A 20,938-nucleotide genomic window follows, 5' to 3' on the forward strand; every position below is an offset into this window, starting at 1 on the left:
CTGTGCTTATTTTTAGTTGCCCCCTCTTTGTTTTTAATAGAAATGACACATGATGCTGAGGGCCAGTGGTTTATGCCTGTAATCCTAGCTACTTGGAGGCTGAGATCTGAGGATCAAGGTTAAAGCCAGACCAGGCTGGAAAGTCCATGAGACTCTTATCTCCAGTTAACCAAAAAAGCAGGAAATGGAGCTGCGGCTCAAGTGATAAAGCACTAGCCCTGAGGGACTTGGGCCTGAGTTCAAGCCCCAGCACCAGCAAAGCGTGGATAAGAGGAAGGAAGGGAGAGAGAGAAGGAGGGAGGGAAGGGGGGAGAGAGGGAAGGGGAAAGGAGGAAACACATGCATAGGGCAATGAAGTCAATTTAAAATATGGAAAGATACTTTGATACGCTAAGCTCAGAATCACCGTATCTATAAACGGGAGCACTGTGGCTTATGCTGGAGTTCTGGAAGTCAGTTGGGTGCTACAGCAAGTTCTGAGTTACTCTCAGCCTATGACTCATGTCCCAGCAGAGATGTTGACCTTGGTTCACTCTTAGCTGAATGAAGGCCAGCTCTTGGTTTTCCCTGCTGACATGGAGGATGGGTGGGAGAAGTCACGGGCACAAAGACAGACAGCTTACCAACCCAGGCAATTCAACTAGGGTAGATAAAAACACTTCACTGAGCACATTTAAAAAAAATATCTTTTTCATTTTGGTCCCGAGGATTAAACCCAGGGCCTCACACATGCTATGCCCATACCCACTTTTAAAAATTTCATTCTGGGGACTGGGAAGGTGGCTCAGTGGTAGAGTGCTTGCTTGCCTGGCATGCATGAGGCCCTACGTTCGATTCCTCAGCATCACATATGCAGAAAAAAGCCAGAAGTGGCACTGTGGCTCAGGTGGTAGAGCGCTAGCCTTGAGCTGAAGAGCTGAGGGACAGCGCCCAGGCCCAGAGTCCAGGCCCAGGCCCAGAGTGCAGGCCCCACGACCGACAACAACAACAAAGAAATTCATTCTGAAACAATGCAGATCAGGCTGGCCTTGACTTTGCAATCCTTCTGCCTCGGGTTCCCAAACAGCTGGGGTTACAGGTATGAGCTACTGCACCCAGCCTTGACCTCATCTTTGAGGCATAGTTTTAAGAGGTAAAGTTTTTCTTTCCTGCTTTTAATCCAGAGATTAAAGTGGCAGTAGAAGTATTGATGATTAGATTCTAACAAATCACAGAATTTAATTAGGTCGCTATGATTTGCCTACAATAAAACAATATGAGATTTATTGATGTGATTATTATTTTTTAGAATAAAACTTTCTTCTCCTATCTTGTGCAGAGATTTCATCCCCAAAGGGGGTGTGCTATGGCAATTTTGGCTGCCCAGAGAGAGGCCTGCCCTTGATTCTGTGAGAGAAGTCAAGTCGAGATGAGTTGGGCTACACTGGTAGCCAGGCTCTCCTTATTGGGCTTCACAAGTCCTAATCTACCATGTTGCTGGCTGCATTTCAATGCCAAATGAAAGAATCAATGCAGGAAAAGAATAGATTGGGCACATTAGTTTCCTGTGGGTGAGCAAATGAGCCTATTAGGGGTTTCCTAGCTCTATTGGGATGCTTATTTTTCTCAGGAGAGATCAATTATATCAAGGAAACTGTTATTTCTCAGGTGGTCAGTGTCTAGCTGCTAATTCCAAAGGCAGATTCTCTGCAGTCCTTCTTAACAGCTATCTAGAAGCTGCCTGGCTTTTTTCCCCTTTGCAACTGGCCTATTTTCCTGACACCTGCAGTCACGGCAAAGGGTGTCAGAGAAATGCATCCTCATGATCCATTATTCGCTTACTTCTTCATAACACGATACCTTTAGTGGTGCTTAATTTAAACAGCAGGTTATCTTCAAGTTCTTTCATCTTCCGCTTATTAAAAGTAACATCCTCCATAAGTTTAACCCTCTCAGACTCTAGCTCCTATTATTGAAAAGCAAAACAGTAAATAATAACAACATCAGAATGGTAGTTACCAGCTGGGCAAACCCAACATGTTAGTGTTTATTACCAAGTTGAAAGGTTTAACCACTGTGTCTTTCCAAAGATGGAAGCAGTGACTACCATCAGTCAACTCTAGCTGTATTTTTGTTTCTCTGAATAATTAAGTCTACATCCACAGATGTTCAGCTTCCATAGTACTTATACTGGCATGCATGAGATAACTCAGCACCAATACTGCCCCCCACCCCACTGCCCCCCACCCCAATGTCTCTTCTCCAGCTCTGTGCAGAAGAGTGTACCATTCTCTCTTCCCTCCTCTCACCCTGCCCCTCTGAGAAACACGAACTCTATCCACAGAAAGAGAGAGGCCTTGGAGATACCCAGGCAGATAGCAAGAAACCAAGGGGGACACTGAGGCCAACCGTGAGCTCTTGGCATGAGTCCCACCTGTCCAAGTACCAGGACCAGCTGTGGTGTGAGAACTCGCCAGTGCAAATTCATTTGCCACTGACAGGCTACTCCGCTGCCAGCGGGGTTATGAAAGGCTTCCGTCCTACGGAAATGACACATCTTAAAACTTATGTCTGGGCTGTAATCCTAACTACTCAGGAGCCTGAGATTTTAGGATTATGGTTCAAAGCCAGCCTGGGCAGGAAAGTTCATGAGACTCTTATCTCCAGTTAACCACCAGAAAACTGGAAGTGGAGCTGCGACTCAAAGTGATAGAGCACTATTCTTGTACAAAAGAGCTCAAGGACAATGACCAGGTCCTGAGTTCAAGCCCCATGGCCAACAACAACAAAATTTTGCCTGGGAATCATTCCACAGGTTTCTAAGTTTCTAAGATGATGCAGTGAACATCCCTGCACCCTTTACTTGGATCCCCAAACAACTCTGCCTTACTCTTCTCTCCCCCTGTTCTTACAGCTGGTGATGGAGTTATTGCAGACTCTCCTCTTGCAGTGTCATGATCTTTACCCTCAAACCTGTTAACAAATCCCTTAAGGGTAGCACCCTCTCACATCACCAGAGCCCAGTGTCCAAATCCAGAAAGTTTAACACCAACACAGTTCCTCTTAATACGTACACCCTCTGGTGCAATTTGCTCTCATCCTAGCCAGTCACGTGTTCCCCGTGGGATTCTGTTGAAAGGTAAATTCTAACTATTCCTTTGAGCACACTTACTTCAGGAATTCCACCACTCTCCAAAGCCTTCCCGACCTCGTCACAGCCTTTACCTGCCACCAGCCCTGCTGTGGTCCAGTCTGCCCGCACGTGACCCCGCCGGGGGCAGACAAGCGTGTTTCTGTATCATGAAGCTTTGCAGAGAAAGGAACTGACCCTCTACGTAGTTGTGAAGTTGAAATGGGTTGGACTCCTTTGCCTGGGGAAATGGGGCACCAGCAACATGGCTAGCATCACAATAGAACACACACCTATTGGCTGAGACAGGCGAATGCCCTTGCTCAAGACCAGTGTCTGATGGGGGGGTAGTATCTTCTGGGTGATGTGGGCTGTATCTGTGCTTGAAGGGGAAAGCTCCTGAATCATCTTCAATAAAGGGATTGCTCCTATGTGGTAGTACAGGAGTCCCAGACAAAATGAAATCATGTATACTTCCTTTTCAAAAATGATGTGGCCCACCAGGTGTCCTAACAGCTGGCCAAGTTTCATCTGAGAGGCCCGGCAGGGTAGGAAATCCACGTGTTCTGATAGGGTAAGACCCTTTCCTCACTGGTCTCCATTGGCTCATTTGTACAAAAAATGTGGGAGTATAACAGCAGAATTGTGAGGAGGGTCACCCTCCTGCATATCAAGTGTGCATTCTGGGCTGGGTATGGTGGTGCATGCCTATAATCCCAGCGACTCAGGAGGCAGAGATCAGGAGGATCTCCGTCTGAGGGTGGCTCCAGTTTTTGTTTTGTTTTGTTTAAGTATGAGACCTTACCTGAAAAATAACTAAAGCAAAAAAGTAGGGGAAGTTGGGGTGTGTGGCTCAGGTGACAGAGTACTTGCCTAGCAAATGTGAGGCTCTACTTCAGTACTGGAAAAAAAGGAAAGTGCTCCCATTAGACAGGACGGCCTCATGGGGGAGGTGGACCAGAGAAACGTGGAAATAGACCAGCAGTGCCAGGTCGACCCGGGGACTGGTTTCCAAGCTCACACCATGGTCCTGAGGGGGCCGGGAGCTGGGAGCTGCAGACCAGCTCTGTCGGGGAGGGGGGAGGGAGTTCCAGGCCCTGCCTGCCTTGCAGAAGCCCCGGGTTTGCTGGAAACTGAGAGCCAACAACTATGACAAGAGGGACAGTGCCCTGTCCACCCCACCAGGCCAGCCCGGTCCCAGGGCCAGCCCCAGAGTGAGACACCTGATACGGGGGGGGGGGGTTGTGTGTGCAAGGGCAGGAGCGCCTCTCAGGGAGCCCTGCCATTTCTCCTTTCCTTCTCCCTGGGTGTGTGTGTCCTCCTCCCTTCCTGTCTGCTCCTCGTCTTCTCCTGCCCTCCCTCCCGCTCCGCACGCCTCTCTGTTATGATTTCTAACCTTGTCTTTTCCTTGAATACTAAAATCAATTATATTTAAGCAAACATCAACTTTCTTGTGCTCTATGCAAATATTTTTAATGTATGCAAATATAGTTTATGCATAACATTTAATGTGTTCTGAGCATTACCTCCAAAATTAACTTAATCTTAAATCTATCTCTCAGACTCTTCCAGGGCTCATCAGTTCCTTATTTCCTGGGAGCTTCGGCTCTGCCTGCCAGTGCCCCTCGGAGGCCCCCGTGCCCAGAGAGCCCCCGTGGCTGCCAGCCCACCTGCCTGCACACCATCCATCTACACCCCCACACATGCCAAGGCCTACACACAAGCATGCATATCTGTGTGTACAGGGTGTGTGTATGGTATGTGTGTATGTTGTGTATAGTATGCGTGTGTATGGTACGTGGTATGCTTATGTGTATGGTGTGTGTATGCAGTATGCATGTGTGTACGGTGTGTGTCCGGGGCATGCTCTCTGCCCTCTGCCCTCACCCCAGCGCCTGCCCTATGCACCTGCTTCTCAGTGCAGGTCACCTTTGCCCTCTGAGCTCTCCCCTCTCCCCTGCCCATGGACCTGCTTCTCAGTGAGGATGACCCTCCGCAGCAGCTGGTTCTCCAGCCCCTTCATGGTGACGGTGAAGTCGATGACGGAGGTCTTGGCGTTGATCTCGGGCGTGAAGGCCGGGTTGGGCAGCTTGGTGGTGATGTACAGCTTGAAGGTGTCCATGATGTCGCACTCCTTGTCGCCCACCTTCACCTGCACAGACCAGTGCACCTTAGTGGCCGCTCACCATAGCACCAGGAATCTGGCCCCGTGTGGCAGCGCGTTTACCGCAAGCCAGGCTGTGAAGCTTTAATGAACTCAAAGGGAAGCTGTGAACATTTAATCACTGGTCTTAAAAAATAAAGCCAGATCATTTGCAAGTGATTTCGATCTGTGGTCCTGCCAAAGATGCCGGCTCAGGGGCTCTTGCTTGGCTATTTTGCTCAAGGCTGGTGCATTACCACTTGTGCCACAGCCCCACTTGGGGCTTCTTGCTGATTAACTGGAGATAACAGTCTCATGGACTTTCCTGCCCCATGCTGGCTTTGAATCTGGATCCTCAGATCTCAGCCTTCTGAATAGCTAGGATTACAGGCGTGAGCCACCAGCACCCAGCTCTGCTGAAAATGTTTTAAGCCATAATATTAAGCAACTCAACTGGAAGAATTATCTCAAACAAATGGTGAATAAAGGAAAATGTGGACACACCTAAGACTTGACTGCAAAAATTTAGTGATTAATTATCATTCTCATTGCTCTATATAGCACAGAAGCTACAATCATTCTTTTCTGGATAGGGAAGTTGTTTCCTATTATGAAACTTCATTGTGTTTATAGTAAGTCTTACCTTATCTTCCATAGCCCTGTCTCAAACATATCTGACAACAGAAAAAGTTTATAATTTTCTAAGAAAAAAACCTTTTTCCCCAGAGTGTTAATTTAATTGCTAATTAATTGATAATTAACTGATAATTGAGTGATGATTAATTTCTTAAATGTTGCTATTTGCAGTACTTTGGAAGACAATGTTTTGGGATTTTTTGCAATCAAAATCTCAGGTGGAAGTTACAGTTTTACAGTGTCTTGGATTTCTGGCTAATCTCAATCCTGTGCATGAGAAAAACCTAAGACCAAGGTTGCGTCCCAAGCATCAGACCTTCACACCAAAGGCAAGAATCTAGAGGCTTCTTTGGATGGGGGGGGGGGGTAGGGAACCAGAATTTGAGCTGAGCACTAGGATTTGAGCCTAGGTTTGCTAGTTTACTCTCCTACTTGAGCACACCTTCAGCCCTGCTTTTCTCTGGTTATTTTGGAAATGGAGTTTTTCCTGGTTTCAAAACTTGATCCTCCAGACTTCAGCCTCCTGAGTAGCTAGGATTAAAGGCATGAATCAATCATGCCTGGTTCTAAAAAAAAAAAAAAGGACCTTCAGAACAGAGTTTCTGTAAACTCCTTTGGTATGTTAAAGAACATATAAATATAAGCCAGATGCAGACAAATGCTGTATATGATCTCACTTATGTGCAAGAGCTTCAGAAAGTCAAACTCCTGGAAGCAGAGGAGGCAACCAAGGTCACCTGGGTCTGGAGGTGGAAATGGAAGATGTTGGTCAAAGGGCACAGACATCCATCTGTACGATGGACAAGTTCCCTGGGTCTAAGGCACTACCTAGGTAGTAGTGGATTAATTAACTAGATTGTGGTTACCATTACATAACACATCACTACATCAAAATATTACATCAGGTATTTCACATATATGAAATCGCTGTCAATGCAACAGTTCAGTGCCATTTTAAAAAATGTGCACGAGCCCACAGTAGCTAAACAAATCACTTAGATTTTGTTCTCAGCTCCCTTATCTGAAACAGACAAATTCTGCTTCCAAAGCTCAGAGGAGAAACTACACCGATTCTTCACAACATTGACTGAGTTTCATTCAATTTCCCCCACAAATGTCTGCAAGCTTAAGGATACACCAGAGGCTCCATAAACCAAAATGGCATATAAAATAATTCACATTATGAGTAGAATTTTAAAGAGAACATGTGCATTCTTTACTTATTCATTGATACTTGGGCACAATATGGAGAATAAGGTAGAAAAAAATTTAGTTGGAAATAAAACCAAAGAAAGCTAAAAGGAGATACTAATTGTAATTAAAAGAGAAACTCGGAAAACAATTCATATTACTATCAACAATCAGAAAGAATATTCCATAGCTTCTAGCAAAGCTGGTAAGTTTAGACTGAAAGTTAATAATGAGAGCAATGGACAAATCAATACCCATTTATTAAAATGCTATTTGCTCCAGTGGGGAAATCCAGATTTTCTTTAAAAACATGCACATGACTTAATAAAAAAAAAAAACCAATGTTCTCAGAATTGCCACAAAGTATTTTTTCCCTGTGTAATGCTAACATCATGTTACTAAGACTAGAAGTCTATTTCCTTAAAATGTCATTTAGTTTTAACTAAATGGCCACTCTTACCAAGCTACTGCTCTCCTCTGTGTTTTATAAATTAAAATTTGTATAAATTTTTATACATTCTATATTTTCATAAAATAAGTTATTGAAATATCATATTGTACCAATTAATATGAAAATTCTTATGTTTTAATATATCAGTTTAAAAAGTAAATTTAGATGGTCAGGAGAGCTATGGTTCAAGGCCAGTCTGGGAAAAATGTCTAATGAAAGTCCCATCTCAACCAACAAGCCAAGCATGATGGTATAAACCTGTAATCTCAGCTGCTCCTTGGGCATAAGAAGAAAGTTTATAGGCTGACGCCAGTCCCAGGTAAAAACATCAGACAAAAAGGGCTAGAGGTGTGGCTCAAGCAGTAGAGCACAAGGCCCTGAGTTTAAATCCCAATGTCACCAAAAAAAGGAAATTTAATTTTTAAAAACTTTTAGCAATTTTGAAATGTACAATACATTGTACCCTCTAAATCTGTATAACTGTTAGCTCCCAGTTAATGAAAAACCAAGTGACAGCTGCTACTTTGAAAGAGAACAAACGAGAACAACTTTTATGCCTGATTAAAAAAACAAACCCTCAAAGTGTGCCGGTACGGCTGCAGCCTCCACGCCCCCCCCCGCTTGCACTGCTATGCTCACAAAGGTAAGTAGATGTCACCATTGCGCCTCTCTTGCTCTCTCACAAATGAAAGCTCACCTTGAAACTGGTGCCTGATTTAATGAAATTCTTTTCTAACACATTATCCAAGGCGGGATCCAGTTCTTCCCGAATGTCCTCAATGAGAAGGGGCCGCCCCAAGGACAGGCAGTCTTCCAGATGGGTGCGGAAGTATTTGTGGTTCAGAGTTGTCACCTAAAAACAATACAGGCATTGGTTTGCAAATGTTGTGAGGAATGTCCCTGTTCCCAAGGGAGAACCAGAGGCTGTTGGACAGGGGACTAGCAACATTAAAGGCGACACAGGAAGCCTTCTTTATTAAAAAAAAAAAAATATATATATATATATATATAATAGTAATAAGTAAGTAGAAGCTACAAGCGAAATTCATTTCAGAACTTGGTAGGGTCCTGAATTTTGGATGTCCTGACAGACAATGCGTCTCTTCCTTGATCTGCAGGGGAGACACCACTGGCTTCCCGAAGACAGAGCTCTGCCTCTGACAATGGAGGGAGCTGTGAGGATTCACCCTATTAAACTACAGGACGATCCTGCTCAGCTCTACCCACACTTCAAATGTAACCCTGTATGACTTCAAGGCCAACAATGAACTTGGGCCTGCTCTGTAGTGCCTAAATGGCCTCTGCCTGAGATCACTATCTTTGCTGCTTTCCCATAAATACAAATTTTCAAATCCCCCATATTCAACATTGGCAAAGGCAACAACAGAGATGGGGAATGAGCAAGATGAGGGAGAGGGATGTCAGGAGAAAATGCAAAATAACAAATATAACCAGAGCTGTTGCCCCACATGGCTGCTACCCAAGTTAAGAGAATTGGTGAGCATCTGTCAGAGAGTTTGGATCTGGGATGTCCTCATGGGTTCCAAAGGCTCAATAGATATCTGAAGAGGTGAAGCCTAGTAGGGGTCGTTAGGTCATGACAAAGATGACTTTGAAGGAGATAATGGAACCCCAGCCTTTTCCTTCCTCTCTTTTTTTCCCCTCCAACAGGTTTGTGCATTTAAGGTTTATTTTGGGAGGTGAAGTCTAAAGAGGTGAGGCCTCACTGAAGGAAGTGGGTCCTTGTGTGTGTGTGTGTGTGTGTGTGTGTGTGTCCTCAGTGGCTGTTTCTTACCCCAGGCTCTCTCACCATAAGGTCCCACACCTCCATGAAGTTCCACCCAACTGCCCAGGGCCAAGTAACCACGTGACAGAGCTCTCTGAATCTGAGCAGCCAGGTCCTTCCTCCTTTAAGCTGTTCTGTGTGAGGTATTTTGTCAGAGTCACACAAAAATAACCAACATACAGGCTTCACAGTGAACTTCTTTTTATACATCTGCCGCCTAGACTTGTCCCAGGTCCAAACACAATCCCCAAACCAGTGAGCCAAAATAACCCTTTTGTATTCTAAGCTGATTCGCTCAGGCATCTGGTACGTTCATGGGAAGCTGACAAGGGTGACAACCTCATGACTGGCAAATTGGATTGAAAGTTTGGGGGAAAAATTATAATTTCACACACACCAAACTGTTACATACCTGCAAATCATTTTCTTTTTCCTTTGACTTAATCCAAGTTTTGCCCTGAGTTTGTGGATCTATGAGGAGTGGGTATCTGGTGGCCTTTGTCACAATAATGCCATTCTGAATTGAGAGGTCATCTCCTGGCAATCCTTGCAACCCCCACTCGCCAATCTGGTTAACAGGAAGAAAGAAGGACCATTCAAGTAAGAACAGGGATGCTTTCATTAATGGTTAAGAGTTTACATAATGTAAAAAACAAAGTTCAAATATGGACCTATTTCTTTTTCTTGGAGACTATGCATGTGGTATTAAGAATTAAAAGAAAAAAAAACACTTGCAAATATGAACCAAATAACATAAACTTATAAAAAAGCAACTGAGTCCTTTCACTAGTGATCCAGCCTTTCTGCTGCTGTATTTTCATTCTCAGGGGAATCTTAAGGCCTATCAGACCAGGTTGGAAGATAGAGCAGACCACGAAGGAAATGAGATGGCAGAGAAGAAGAGAGGCCCCACGGAGAGGCCCACTACACTTCTTCCGGCCCTTGGGTTCTGGCCACCTGTGTAGGTGATCATACATCAGGAGAAGCATTAGCTGAGATATACTCTTGTAGGAGTTTACTGCTGATGCTTATGACATTTCCTGCCCCAAATGTGGGAGAATCACAAGCCTCTGTCCATGAGGTCAGTAAAATTACTGGAGATCCTGCCATGCAGCCAGCCTCCACCTTTGTGAAATTATCACCCTGGTCCTGCAAGGACCATAATGAATAAGGAATACCTTGGCCCACCTTGCTTCGAGAGAGCCCCATGTTCCACCCACGCATAATCAGTTCCCTATAAGGAAATATGCTCAATGTTCTTAGAATTGAAGAAGACCAATTTTTAAACAGTCAACCAAAAATTAATGGCATTACATCTCCTAAGGAAGTGGCAACTGGAGAGTATACTTGCAAATTGGGAATGAAACTCATAAATACAAATTGCCTGGAAAGCATGTATTTCCACTAGAGCTCTGAAAGTTGTGCTGGAAACCAATGGGGCCTGGCACTGAACTCCAGAGAGGAGGGCTAAGAATGGGGCCATATGACTCTGAGGATCCCAGAGAATGCCATTAGACATCACAAGATGGTAAGTGATTTTAAAAAGGTTAATGCCAGCACTGCAGTGCCTACATTTGCCTTAAATGTTTGGAAGACAGTAGGACAACAGGAATATATTTTGCGTGTGTATGCCAGTCCTGAACTCAGGGCCTGGGTGTTATCCCTAAGCTACTTTGTGTTCAAGGCTAGCATTTTAGCATGTGAGCCATGGCACCACTTCTGGCTTTTTTCGGGCAGTTTATTAGGGATACATCTCACGGACTTTCCTGCCTGGGCTGGCCTCAAACCATGATCCTCATATCCTCAGCCTCCTGAGTAGCTAGGATTACAGGCGTGCGCCACTGGTACCTGGCTGACAGCAGGATTAGTTTATATAAATAGCAAAGACATGAGAACAGCTCCGTGTGTGAAAGCATGGAATTCACAAATGATCTTTCAGTTTCCAACAGTGCCATTGGTTTTCACTGGAAAGCAAGATTCCAAATATGCAAAGGAACTCCTATACCAAAAGAAAATTCTTCTCTTTTTTCATCCTTCAGCTTTTTAAAAACAATCTTTTCAATGAAAGGGAAATGGTGGAGGGGGCTGGAGAACAATAGGTGGGCAATCATTTGTTTGTTAAGAACTAAGATGAGACTAAAATGCAAATATGATAGAAAAGTAAGACTCACGGTTGGAGGATCTACCAACATCGCAATCAGATTCAGGTTTTCTGTGAAAGGAATCTTCCGGGATCTCAACTCCAACTCCCATTGCTCTTTCAGCAAATAGTTCCTAAATATCTGATTGAAAGGCCCAAGGTAGGAGAGGAAGCCAGTGCAGAGCAGCACATCACCCACCAGTCTGTTGGGGAAGAACACCAAAGTCCGTCACCTCATGCGTCTCAAGCTTTTCCCCTGAGTAGCTGGGAAGATCACAGTGTGGTTTGGTCCTGTGAGACCCATCTTTACTGCCGCCAAGCACTCAGAGACCTGCATGAAACCCCCAAATCTAAAGAGGTCAAAGGAGCAGGCCAAGGAACAAGAAACTTCCCTCCTGAAGCCACAGGTACAGAGCTAGGCTCCGATGAAACACATACCACAACCAGAGTCCCACTCAACTAGCTTTTCTTCCCTTTTTTCTTTTTCAGCCAGCCCAGGCTGGCTCAGAATGTCAATCTTCAGATCTCAGCCTCCTGAAGTGCTAGGATTACCAATGTGAGCCACTGATGCCTAGCTCCTATTCTTCTCTCTCTCTCTCTCACCCTCTCTCTCTCTCTGTCTCTCTGTCTCGATGTCTCTCCTTCTCTCTCTCTCTCTCTCTCTCTTTTTTGGTTGGTCGTGGGGCTTAAACTCTGGGCCTGAGTTCTTCAGTTCAAGGCGAGCGCTCTACTGCTTGAGTCACGGTACTACTTTTGATTTTCTAGTGGTTTACTGGAGATAAGAGTCTCATGGAGTTTCCTGCCTGGGCTGGCTTTGAACCGTGATCCTCAGAGCTCAGCCTCCTGAGTAGCTAGGATTACACGCGTGAGCCACCAGCACCTGGCTCCTATTTCTTTTTTATTTCCTTCCTTTAAGTTTTCCAAGAATTTCTATTAGATATCAGCACCAAACAAAACCTTTGAATCTAGAACTGTGGATCCACACTTTCAAGATCACTGCCATCAAGAGTCAAGAACTGAATGAGGATCTAGACCGCCCAGACAAATACCACCACCACCAGATGGGCCTCACCTGCAAGCCCGCACTGCCCAGTCACCACTGTGGTAAAAAAAGCTTCACCACTCTCCTCCCCTGTCTCCTGGATGCATGTTTCCAGCTGTTCATACTTTTTTAAGTGATGGGATTCCAAGATGAAAGAGAAGGGGAAAAGCACTTGTCCATGGACAAAGAGGTAGATTTGGAGCAATCAGCGAAAGAAGAGGGGGAATATAAACAAAGTCCGAAACCCATACCGATTAATCTGAGCTTTGAACTCTTTACTTTGCTGGGTCCACCGGACTTTCTCTCCGCTCAGCCCATCGATGAGGGCAGAGGCAGCCTGCATCTTCTTCCGGCACATGTCCGCGTCATTGAGCAGATCCTGCATATGTAAAGAAAGAACATTCCAGAGAACTTGCTGAAGTGCTTGATGGATTGTCTACAAAACACACGTAATGCCACATGGAGAACACTGACAGACATCACATATTAGGTTCTGATCATTCAGTCAAGAAAAGCAAATTTTGTAGGAGAGAACTCAAGTCATGTACACAAACCACATCATGTGGTTCCCCAAGCATTTGAAGAACCTGTTTGTGGTTTGTTTTTGTGCTGGGGAGACTTGAACATAGGGCCTGAGCGCTGTCTATTAGCATTTTTGCTTAAAGCTGGTGCTCTACCATCTGAGCCACACCTCCAATTCTAATGATCTGTTTTTAATGTATGAGTTTGCCAGATGCTGGTGGCTCACACCTGTAATCCTAGTAACTCAGGAGACTGAGATCTGAGGATTGCAGTTCAAAACCAGCCCCGGCAGTAAAGTCTGTGAGACTTTCATCTCCAATGAACCACCAGAAAACCAGAAGGGGCGCTGTGGCTCAAGTGGTAGAGCACTAGCCTTGAGTTGCAGGTCTCTGAGAGCTCAGGGGCAGCACCAAGGCCCAGAGTTCAAGCCCCAAGACCAACAGAAAAAAAAATATTTTTAAGATGTTAGACCAGTAAAGAACAGCACCTTAAAAGTCTTGTATTTAATAATAAAATTCTCTATCAAGTTTTTCCACACAAAAGATTGTATATTGCAGGCAGTCTATACTGTTCAAGTTTCAGACTGTTTTGCGCTGGTATTAAACACAGCCACTCTTAAAAACTAAATTACAAAAACTTACAACTAAATTATATTTAAAGCAAAGGTAATGCATAATGAAAAAAAGTTCAGTATTTACATTTTAATGTTATCCATACTCTTAAATTTATTCAAGTTCATTTTTTGGTCTGTGCCAGTACTGAAGCTCAAACTCCGGGCCTCATGCTCTCATTTGGCTTTTATTGATCAAGACTATCACTCTACCAATTGAGCCACACTTCCTAGTTTTCTGCCTTTTTGTGAGTGAACTGGCGGCAAGCGTCCCTCAGATTTGACTTCAAACCTTGAACCCCAGTCCTCAACTCTCAGACTAACAGGAAGCTGAAATTACAGGCCTGAGCCTAGCTTTATTTAAGTTGGGTAGAAATAGCATATAAAGTTGTCTGCTGTGCATTTTCCCCCCAAATATATGCTATGGGTCACACTGGTAGTTCAACACAGGCAGTGGAGGAAGCAATCACACCCAGAAATCAATAAACCCTTCCTATCAAATGTCTCTCCCCATGATGCAACTCCAGCACTTACAGTATAGCCTACAGCTTGTCTCAAGAGGTCAGTCATATTGGAACCCATTATCAGCTAAAGCTAGGTCAATGGGCCCAATCTGCACAGTTAATAAGTACAAGAGCCCTAGATCAGTGTTCTAACTTGAAAAAAAAGATAGTGTTCTTGATTTGATCTACATTTTTAGGATGATGAAAAACACAAAAAGAACTTGAGAACCAACAACTCAAACTAAGAAGACACAGCTGGTGAATAAGGACATTCTGGTGAGCACTTTCACCATGAATATTGGCCTAATATTCCCAATACAATACATCCTCAGGTTGTATCATTTAGTATGTTTAATCTCACCATTTTCTCATTCATTGCTGCATCAAATTTCGCTTGTACTTTATCCAGCTCGGCTTGCTTCTCGTCCAGCAGTGCCTGGGCTTTCCCTAGCTCAGCATTAGCCACGGCTAAGCGGCCTTCCTGCTTGGCCAGGTTCGCCTGAAACACAGGAGCAGGTGGTGTGCAAAGAGCAGTTAACAGTTCTATGAAGCATGTGTGATTTAAACTGGCAAATGATAGCAGAAAGGATCGATTTTTGCAGTGGCTTGTGCATTCACAGTGTGGGAAGAGAAGGTCTTAGCAGTATTTCAAATTTTTTCCCTTTTATTAATGTTCAATATGAAAAAAATAGAAAAATATAGCAATGGCTAGGAAGCAGAAAAATTACCACCCTTGATTTTCCTAATACATTATTTGCAAATGTAGGCAGGTGGTATTTTGAGGAAAGGGAGGTGTTGGTGTTGTTTAATGTAGCCTGAATCATTTTTCCACATCCTCAAACATTTTGAAGAACTTCAGTGATATGGAAGCATGCACGAGGCGAATACCTCATAACTTAGGCTCTTCACTGCTTTTATGCATGTCTGCCCCTCCCTCCATTTGTAATTCATGTAATATGGCAGTAAATTCTATTGGATATTTAAACATTTTGCATTGTTCCTTTTGTAAGGATTCTCTGAAATGAAATTACTGCAGCAGCAGCATTTCATCTTTTTCTCTGTTTAGTTATTAGCTTACATTAGTTACACAGAAGAGAAGGATTTCACTGTTACCTCTCTAGGTATGTTTACAGTGTATCCCAATCAATCTTGTCCCCTCTAATATTCTTCTTTCCCCCATCATCTCCCCCTTCCCAAAACAGTTTTCATTATGTTTTCTTGTTCTATTTACATAGTTACAAACAATCTATTTTGACCTTTTTTTCTGAGTCTTATAACACCATAATTTTCTGTGTCTTGTACAATTAAAATAATGAACCAGTAATCTAGGCCTGGAGCTCTTTTGGGTACAGCTTCTGTAATAACTGTCTTCTTTTCTTTCTCAATGTTTGACTTACTTTAGTTCAGCTCTTCTTTTTTTCCTGAAGAAAACTTTCCATTCACTAAGATTACCAGATGAATTTACATGTAATTTTAGAAACCTTGGTTCTTTAATTATTGAAACCCACACATCTATGATTATATGGGTTTCTCTTTCTCTGCTCATTTATTTTTGTATATTTTCTTCTTGATTAGATTTTCCAGGAGCGTAGCTCTTGACTATTTATCTTTGCCAAGCACCAGTTCTTAGATTTGCTCATTAATTCTACTGCTTTTCTCCCCTCTCGATTTTAATATTACTTTTATTAGCTCTGTTGTGTTTTCTTTACACGTAGTATGTATGTGTGTTTGAGTATGTACTTTAACTCTTCAGTAGAAAGTCTAGTTTCTCTGATGCACTTAAAGGCTAAGAATGAACCATTTCAGCTATATTTCAACACTTTTTTTTTCCTGTAATTCCCTATATAGAAGTAACTGGTACTTTTTAAAAAATATATAAATTTTCTAATTTTATTGCATGTGACCCCAGGAATTACTGCCTTGGGGAATTTACTCAAGGACTTCATGAATACAATTAATTTTTGTCAGTGAGATATAATTTAGTATTATTTGCTTATATTGAAGAAAGTGCAATGTAGTTCATCAACTGAAAAAGATCAGTGTGTGATTCTGAGTATGGTGACTCATGCTTGTAATCTCAGCTACTCGGAGAGGGAGATCGGAAGAATTGTGGTTCTAGACCAGCCCAAGCAAAAAAAGTATCAAGACCTCTCCCCATCTCAATTTATAAGGATGGGGGTGGTGGCACGTAACTGGCACCCCAGCTACTCATGAAGTTTGAATAGGAGGACTGCATTCCAGGTCAGCCTGGGCACAACCACAATATCCTGCTTGAAAATATCTAAAAACTAAAAGGGCTAGGGGTATGGTTCAAGTGATAAAGCACCTGCCTAGCAAGTTTGAAGCCCTGAGTTCAAACCCCAGTACTGCCAAAACAAAAATCGTGTGTGAAATTTCTATATGGCTATTAATTTACACCCCTCCCAGAACTGGCAGAACAATTCTGATGCAAATGAAAATGTAGGACACTCTTTCTTAAAATATTTTTTTTTGTTTTTTTTTGTTTTTGGGTCCGGTCGTAGGGCCTGAACTTTGGTCCTGGGCGCTGTCCCTCAGCTCTTCAGCTCAAGGCTAGCGCTCTACCACTGGAGCCACAGCACCACTTCCAGCTTTTTTTTTTTTTTCTGTTTATGTGGTGCTGAGGAATCGAACCCAGGACCTCAGGCATGCAAGGCAAGCACTCTACCACTGAGCCATCTTCCTAGCCCCTCTTAAAATATTCTTTTTTGCTTATGTGGTGCTGAGGAATCGAACCCAGGGCCTCCTGCATGCAAGGCAAGCGCTCTACCACTGAGCCACCTTCCCAGCCCTCTCTTAAAATATTCTTAAGAAGAGCAGTACACTAGCTCAGGCTCTTCCACACATGCATCCTGTGTGCACACTTGCAAGGATGGCCCTCTGACCACCAGCTCTGTGGAGGACAGACTGTGTATGTCACCAACAATTTCAAGTTATGAAATTGTTTTTGTTCATTTCCACTTAAGATGCTCATGTGTTATGTAATCATAACCAGATACTATTTTCTTTCTTTCACAGAGCTTTGTTTTTTTAATGTGCTGGTTTCAGGATTTGAACTCAGGCCCTTATGCTCTTTTGGCTTTCATGCTCACTGCTGGAGCTCTACTATTTGAACCATGCCTCTGGTCCAGCATGTCTGTGATGAATTGGAGATGAAATTTTGTGGAATTTTCTTCCCCAGGCTGGCTTCTGCTAATAGCAGAAGAGTGACGGTTAACTTTATGAAACATGATTTCCTGGGAGAAGGAAGATTTACCTTCAGAGGCAACACTTCCCTGTTGATGCCATAAAATATTGCCATAGCAAGTGTCCAAGACAGCAGACCAGCCACGTTCCCGCAGACTTTTTTGGCACTTTCAAAGGTGTAATCCTCCATATTGAAATAGGGCTGCAACAACTCAACTGTTTCTTCGTTGATTGTGTCCTTTGGGAACTGCTGAAGGCTCCACAGGAATCCTGTCGCACTCATCAGCTGAAAAACAGTATCACAACCTCTCAGGCCTGGGAGAAAAGAGATATTTTCCTCCTGCACCAGTGTAGACTCCTAAATAGACTTTTTCTTTTCCAAAGATGTAACAAGTCAATTTGCTCTAAGAATGCCACCTACCACTACTGGCAATACTCAACCTAGATGTGTATGTTGAAAATTTGTCTCCCAGTTTCCATGGCAAAAGAAGAAGAAGAAAAGTATCTTTTTCCAATCCACTAAGTGTGTCTATGTACCACTGGCCACGCAGGCCATACCACTGGCCACGCAGGCCTTCTTTTACAGATGGGGCAGGGCTGCCCCTGAGACTACAGAACCAAGCCAAGCCATTGGTTCTGGACAGATCTCATCAAAACAATTAGTTTCAAGTCTGCCCCTACATTATGGGTGTGTGTGTTTGTGTGTGTGTGGACAGATCTCATCAAAACAATTAGCTTCAAGTCTGCCCCTACATTATGGGTGTGTGTGTGTGTGTGTGTGTGTGTGTGTGTGTGTGTGTGTGTGTGTGTGTGTGTGTGTGTGTGTGTGTGTGTGTGTGTGTGTGTGTGTGTGTGTGTGTGTGTGTGTGTGTGTGTGTGTGTGTGTGTGTGTGTGTGTGTGCAGATCTCATCAAAACAATTAGCTTCAAGTCTGCCCCTACATTATAGTGTGTGTGTGTGTGTGTGTGTGTGTGTAACTGTGTGTGTATATGGCCAGAATTAGGGGCTTAAACTCACTTAAACTCAGAGACTTGCACCTTCACTTGACTTTTTTTGCTCAAGGCTGGTGTGCTCTACTGCTTGAGCCACATGCACTCTCAGTATTTTGCTGGCTAGTTGGAGATAAGAGTCTCTCAGATTTCTCTGCCAGAGCTGACTTTGAACAAAGATCATCAGATCCTAGCCTTCTGAGTAACTAGGATTACAGGCATGAGCCACCAGTGCCCAGATTAAACCTCTTTTATACATTGATTATCTCGAGTATTCTGTTACAGCAATGGAACACTGAGTAACACATGTAGTTTACGATCAACTCTTCCATACACACCAGTCAGTCACTGTCAGCTGGCCTATAGGTAGTGTCCTCACCTGGGGGCCACATGCCCCACTAAGACTTCACAAAGATAAAGTGTGCTTGCCTTTAATGATTCCCCCCAGGATGGCTTGCAGCACGGTTTCTCTGGATCCATAGTAACAGGGTCAATTTTCTTTTGAAACAGTAACAATACACAGTCCATGATCCTCATAATAAGATGCGGGGGTTTTGCCAGCTTCCTGACCGTGGCAATATCATTTGGTTTGATAGTCTGTAATTTGGGAACAGGAATCAACATTTGTGTGGAGTGGTGTTGTCACCTATGTGGAGAACTAATAAATTAAGACCAAAACCTTTAAAACATATTTAATCACCAGTTCCTGCCATTATCTCCTGAAAGGTTTGAATTCCAAGATTTTCACATAAGGCATCTCTCGTTCTTTACAGATTTTTCAGTTGATTTCTTGTTTGCTTTAAATTCCCTTTTCCCTGCTGCCCCAATTAATTGACTTAAAATACATCACTACCATTCGTTGCCAGCACCCCAGACATGTGTTAATGAGTCTTATTGATGTGTAACTTTCAATAACCTGCATCTTCAAAGCAAAGAATCCACAGCCATGTGGATGTGGAGGAGGTGACAAAGCCCTGGATCTCAGAAATCTCACTTGCAGTCTTCACTTAGAAGGCTGTCTTGTGTAGGGAAGACAGTTGGGATTAAAAGGAAATAAGAGAAGTTATTACAAAAATATAGCTCATGAAAATGTTTTTTGAGAGCTCAGTGAACTAGTTTGGGGTTCAAACATTGCCTGATCCTAATATTCAAGCCAGGAAAGACTGGGAGACTGTATAATTAATCAATTACTCCAAGATTCTCTTGGTTCAATGATGACATTGTTTTCTGTCTCTGCCTCTGTCTCTCTCTCTCTCATTAGCTTACATTTTGGTTATACAAGGAGGAGTGGGAAGAGAAGGGACAGGGAGACAAGAAAGGAAGGAAGGAGGAGGATTGGGCATGTGGCTAAAGTGGAGGAGTGTTTGCCTAGCAAATTTGGAGGCTCTAAGTTCAAATCTCAATATTAGCAGATAAAACAAAAACAAAAACAAAGAATGTCTCTAGTGTGTTTTCTTGGTTTTTTTTTTTAGAAGTAAAGAAAGGAAAGGAAGGAGTCATCATGGCTGTGGATAACTAGCTTGGAACTGTATCACAAGACAGGTGGAGTAGTGATATTTGGAGAGGACGCTGTGGGGACCATGAGGTTCTGTAACTGTCACCTGATTCATTCATGCTGTGGTTTAGGTGATCGTTCACCAGGGTTATTCCCCAGTTCCCCTGCAAGGGTGATTTTTGGGGATAAAAATAGATAAGCAGAAGTGACAACTTTAAACAAGTGTAACTTCAAAACCCTGAACCAATCCTGGCAAGATTTCAAATCGTAGTAAGGACTGGGTTCGCTTCTCTTGATTGCAAGATTCCAGTTGTGTGGCATGGAACATGGCGCCTGCTCGGCCCTGTGCTGGGAGGTTAACCACGTGCTGCTCACTCACATTCAGGGCGGCCTCTGCTTCTTCCAGGGCAGGTTTTGCCGCCTCCAGTTTTGACTCTGCTTTGACTTTCTCAGAATCAATTTCGTCCACGATCTTCTGGGCTTTGTCTTTCACCTCCTGCACTTCATTTTTCACTTTGGCTGAAGCCTGAGCACTTATCGTGACTTCCGCCAACACCTGCTCAACAGAGAAAACAGATGGAAGCAAAGAGGAAAAGATGGCCATAGATGAGGGAATATTCATTCAACAGACTATAAAAACATGTGAATAAGAGCAAATGTACGGCTGCCCTCAGTCAGAGGGCCGCTCATTCACCGCAGCAGCTGCCTAAGGGCCAAGCTTAAGTCTCCACTTTTAACTGACTCTTGGTGGTGCTGAAAGCCTGAAGCAGTGGCTGGAACACCATGTGTACATCTACCCTTCTACCAGGGGGGTGCGGATGGTCTTTCATTGCTTTAATTTTTACCAGTTTTTCCTGCTACCCTTCTCTCTCTTCAACAAAAATTTGATGAGATTTGGGCCATCCTAGAAAACTGGGCCATGAAGAATCTTAAAGACTAAAAGTAGGTCACAGTCAAAGCAGATAGTCATAGACAGATGAGAGAGGGACAAAGAGAGAGAGGGAGAAACAGAGAGAGAGAACAAATCTGTAGGTCTATACCCTATGTGTGTATACATATGTATATTATATGTATGTATATTATACACACACACACACACACACACACACACACACAT

General features: G+C 43.5%; 1 protein-coding gene across 2 annotated transcripts in view; it reads right to left on the minus strand.

Annotated features, from left to right (window-relative positions):
- Dnah8 (dynein axonemal heavy chain 8) overlaps positions 1-20,938 on the minus strand; it is a 205,509-nt gene that overhangs the window by 65,935 nt on the left and 118,636 nt on the right. For both annotated transcript variants that reach the window (XM_070023840.1, XM_070023841.1), the window contains exons 68-77: positions 20,201-20,377; positions 18,756-18,923; positions 17,408-17,623; positions 14,495-14,632; positions 12,750-12,877; positions 11,488-11,659; positions 9,729-9,884; positions 8,228-8,383; positions 5,079-5,261; positions 1,840-1,945 (exon numbers count right to left, since the gene is read on the minus strand). In XM_070023840.1, coding sequence (XP_069879941.1) covers positions 1,840-1,945; positions 5,079-5,261; positions 8,228-8,383; positions 9,729-9,884; positions 11,488-11,659; positions 12,750-12,877; positions 14,495-14,632; positions 17,408-17,623; positions 18,756-18,923; positions 20,201-20,377 — 1,600 coding nt within the window. The remainder of the gene's footprint in view (positions 1-1,839; positions 1,946-5,078; positions 5,262-8,227; positions 8,384-9,728; positions 9,885-11,487; positions 11,660-12,749; positions 12,878-14,494; positions 14,633-17,407; positions 17,624-18,755; positions 18,924-20,200; positions 20,378-20,938) is intronic.

The sequence above is a fragment of the Dipodomys merriami genome, unplaced genomic scaffold (genome assembly GCF_024711535.1).
Source record: "Dipodomys merriami isolate MVZ:Mamm:240054 unplaced genomic scaffold, mDipMer1.0.p SCAF_16, whole genome shotgun sequence".
In the NCBI taxonomy this organism is placed as follows: domain Eukaryota; kingdom Metazoa; phylum Chordata; class Mammalia; order Rodentia; family Heteromyidae; genus Dipodomys; species Dipodomys merriami.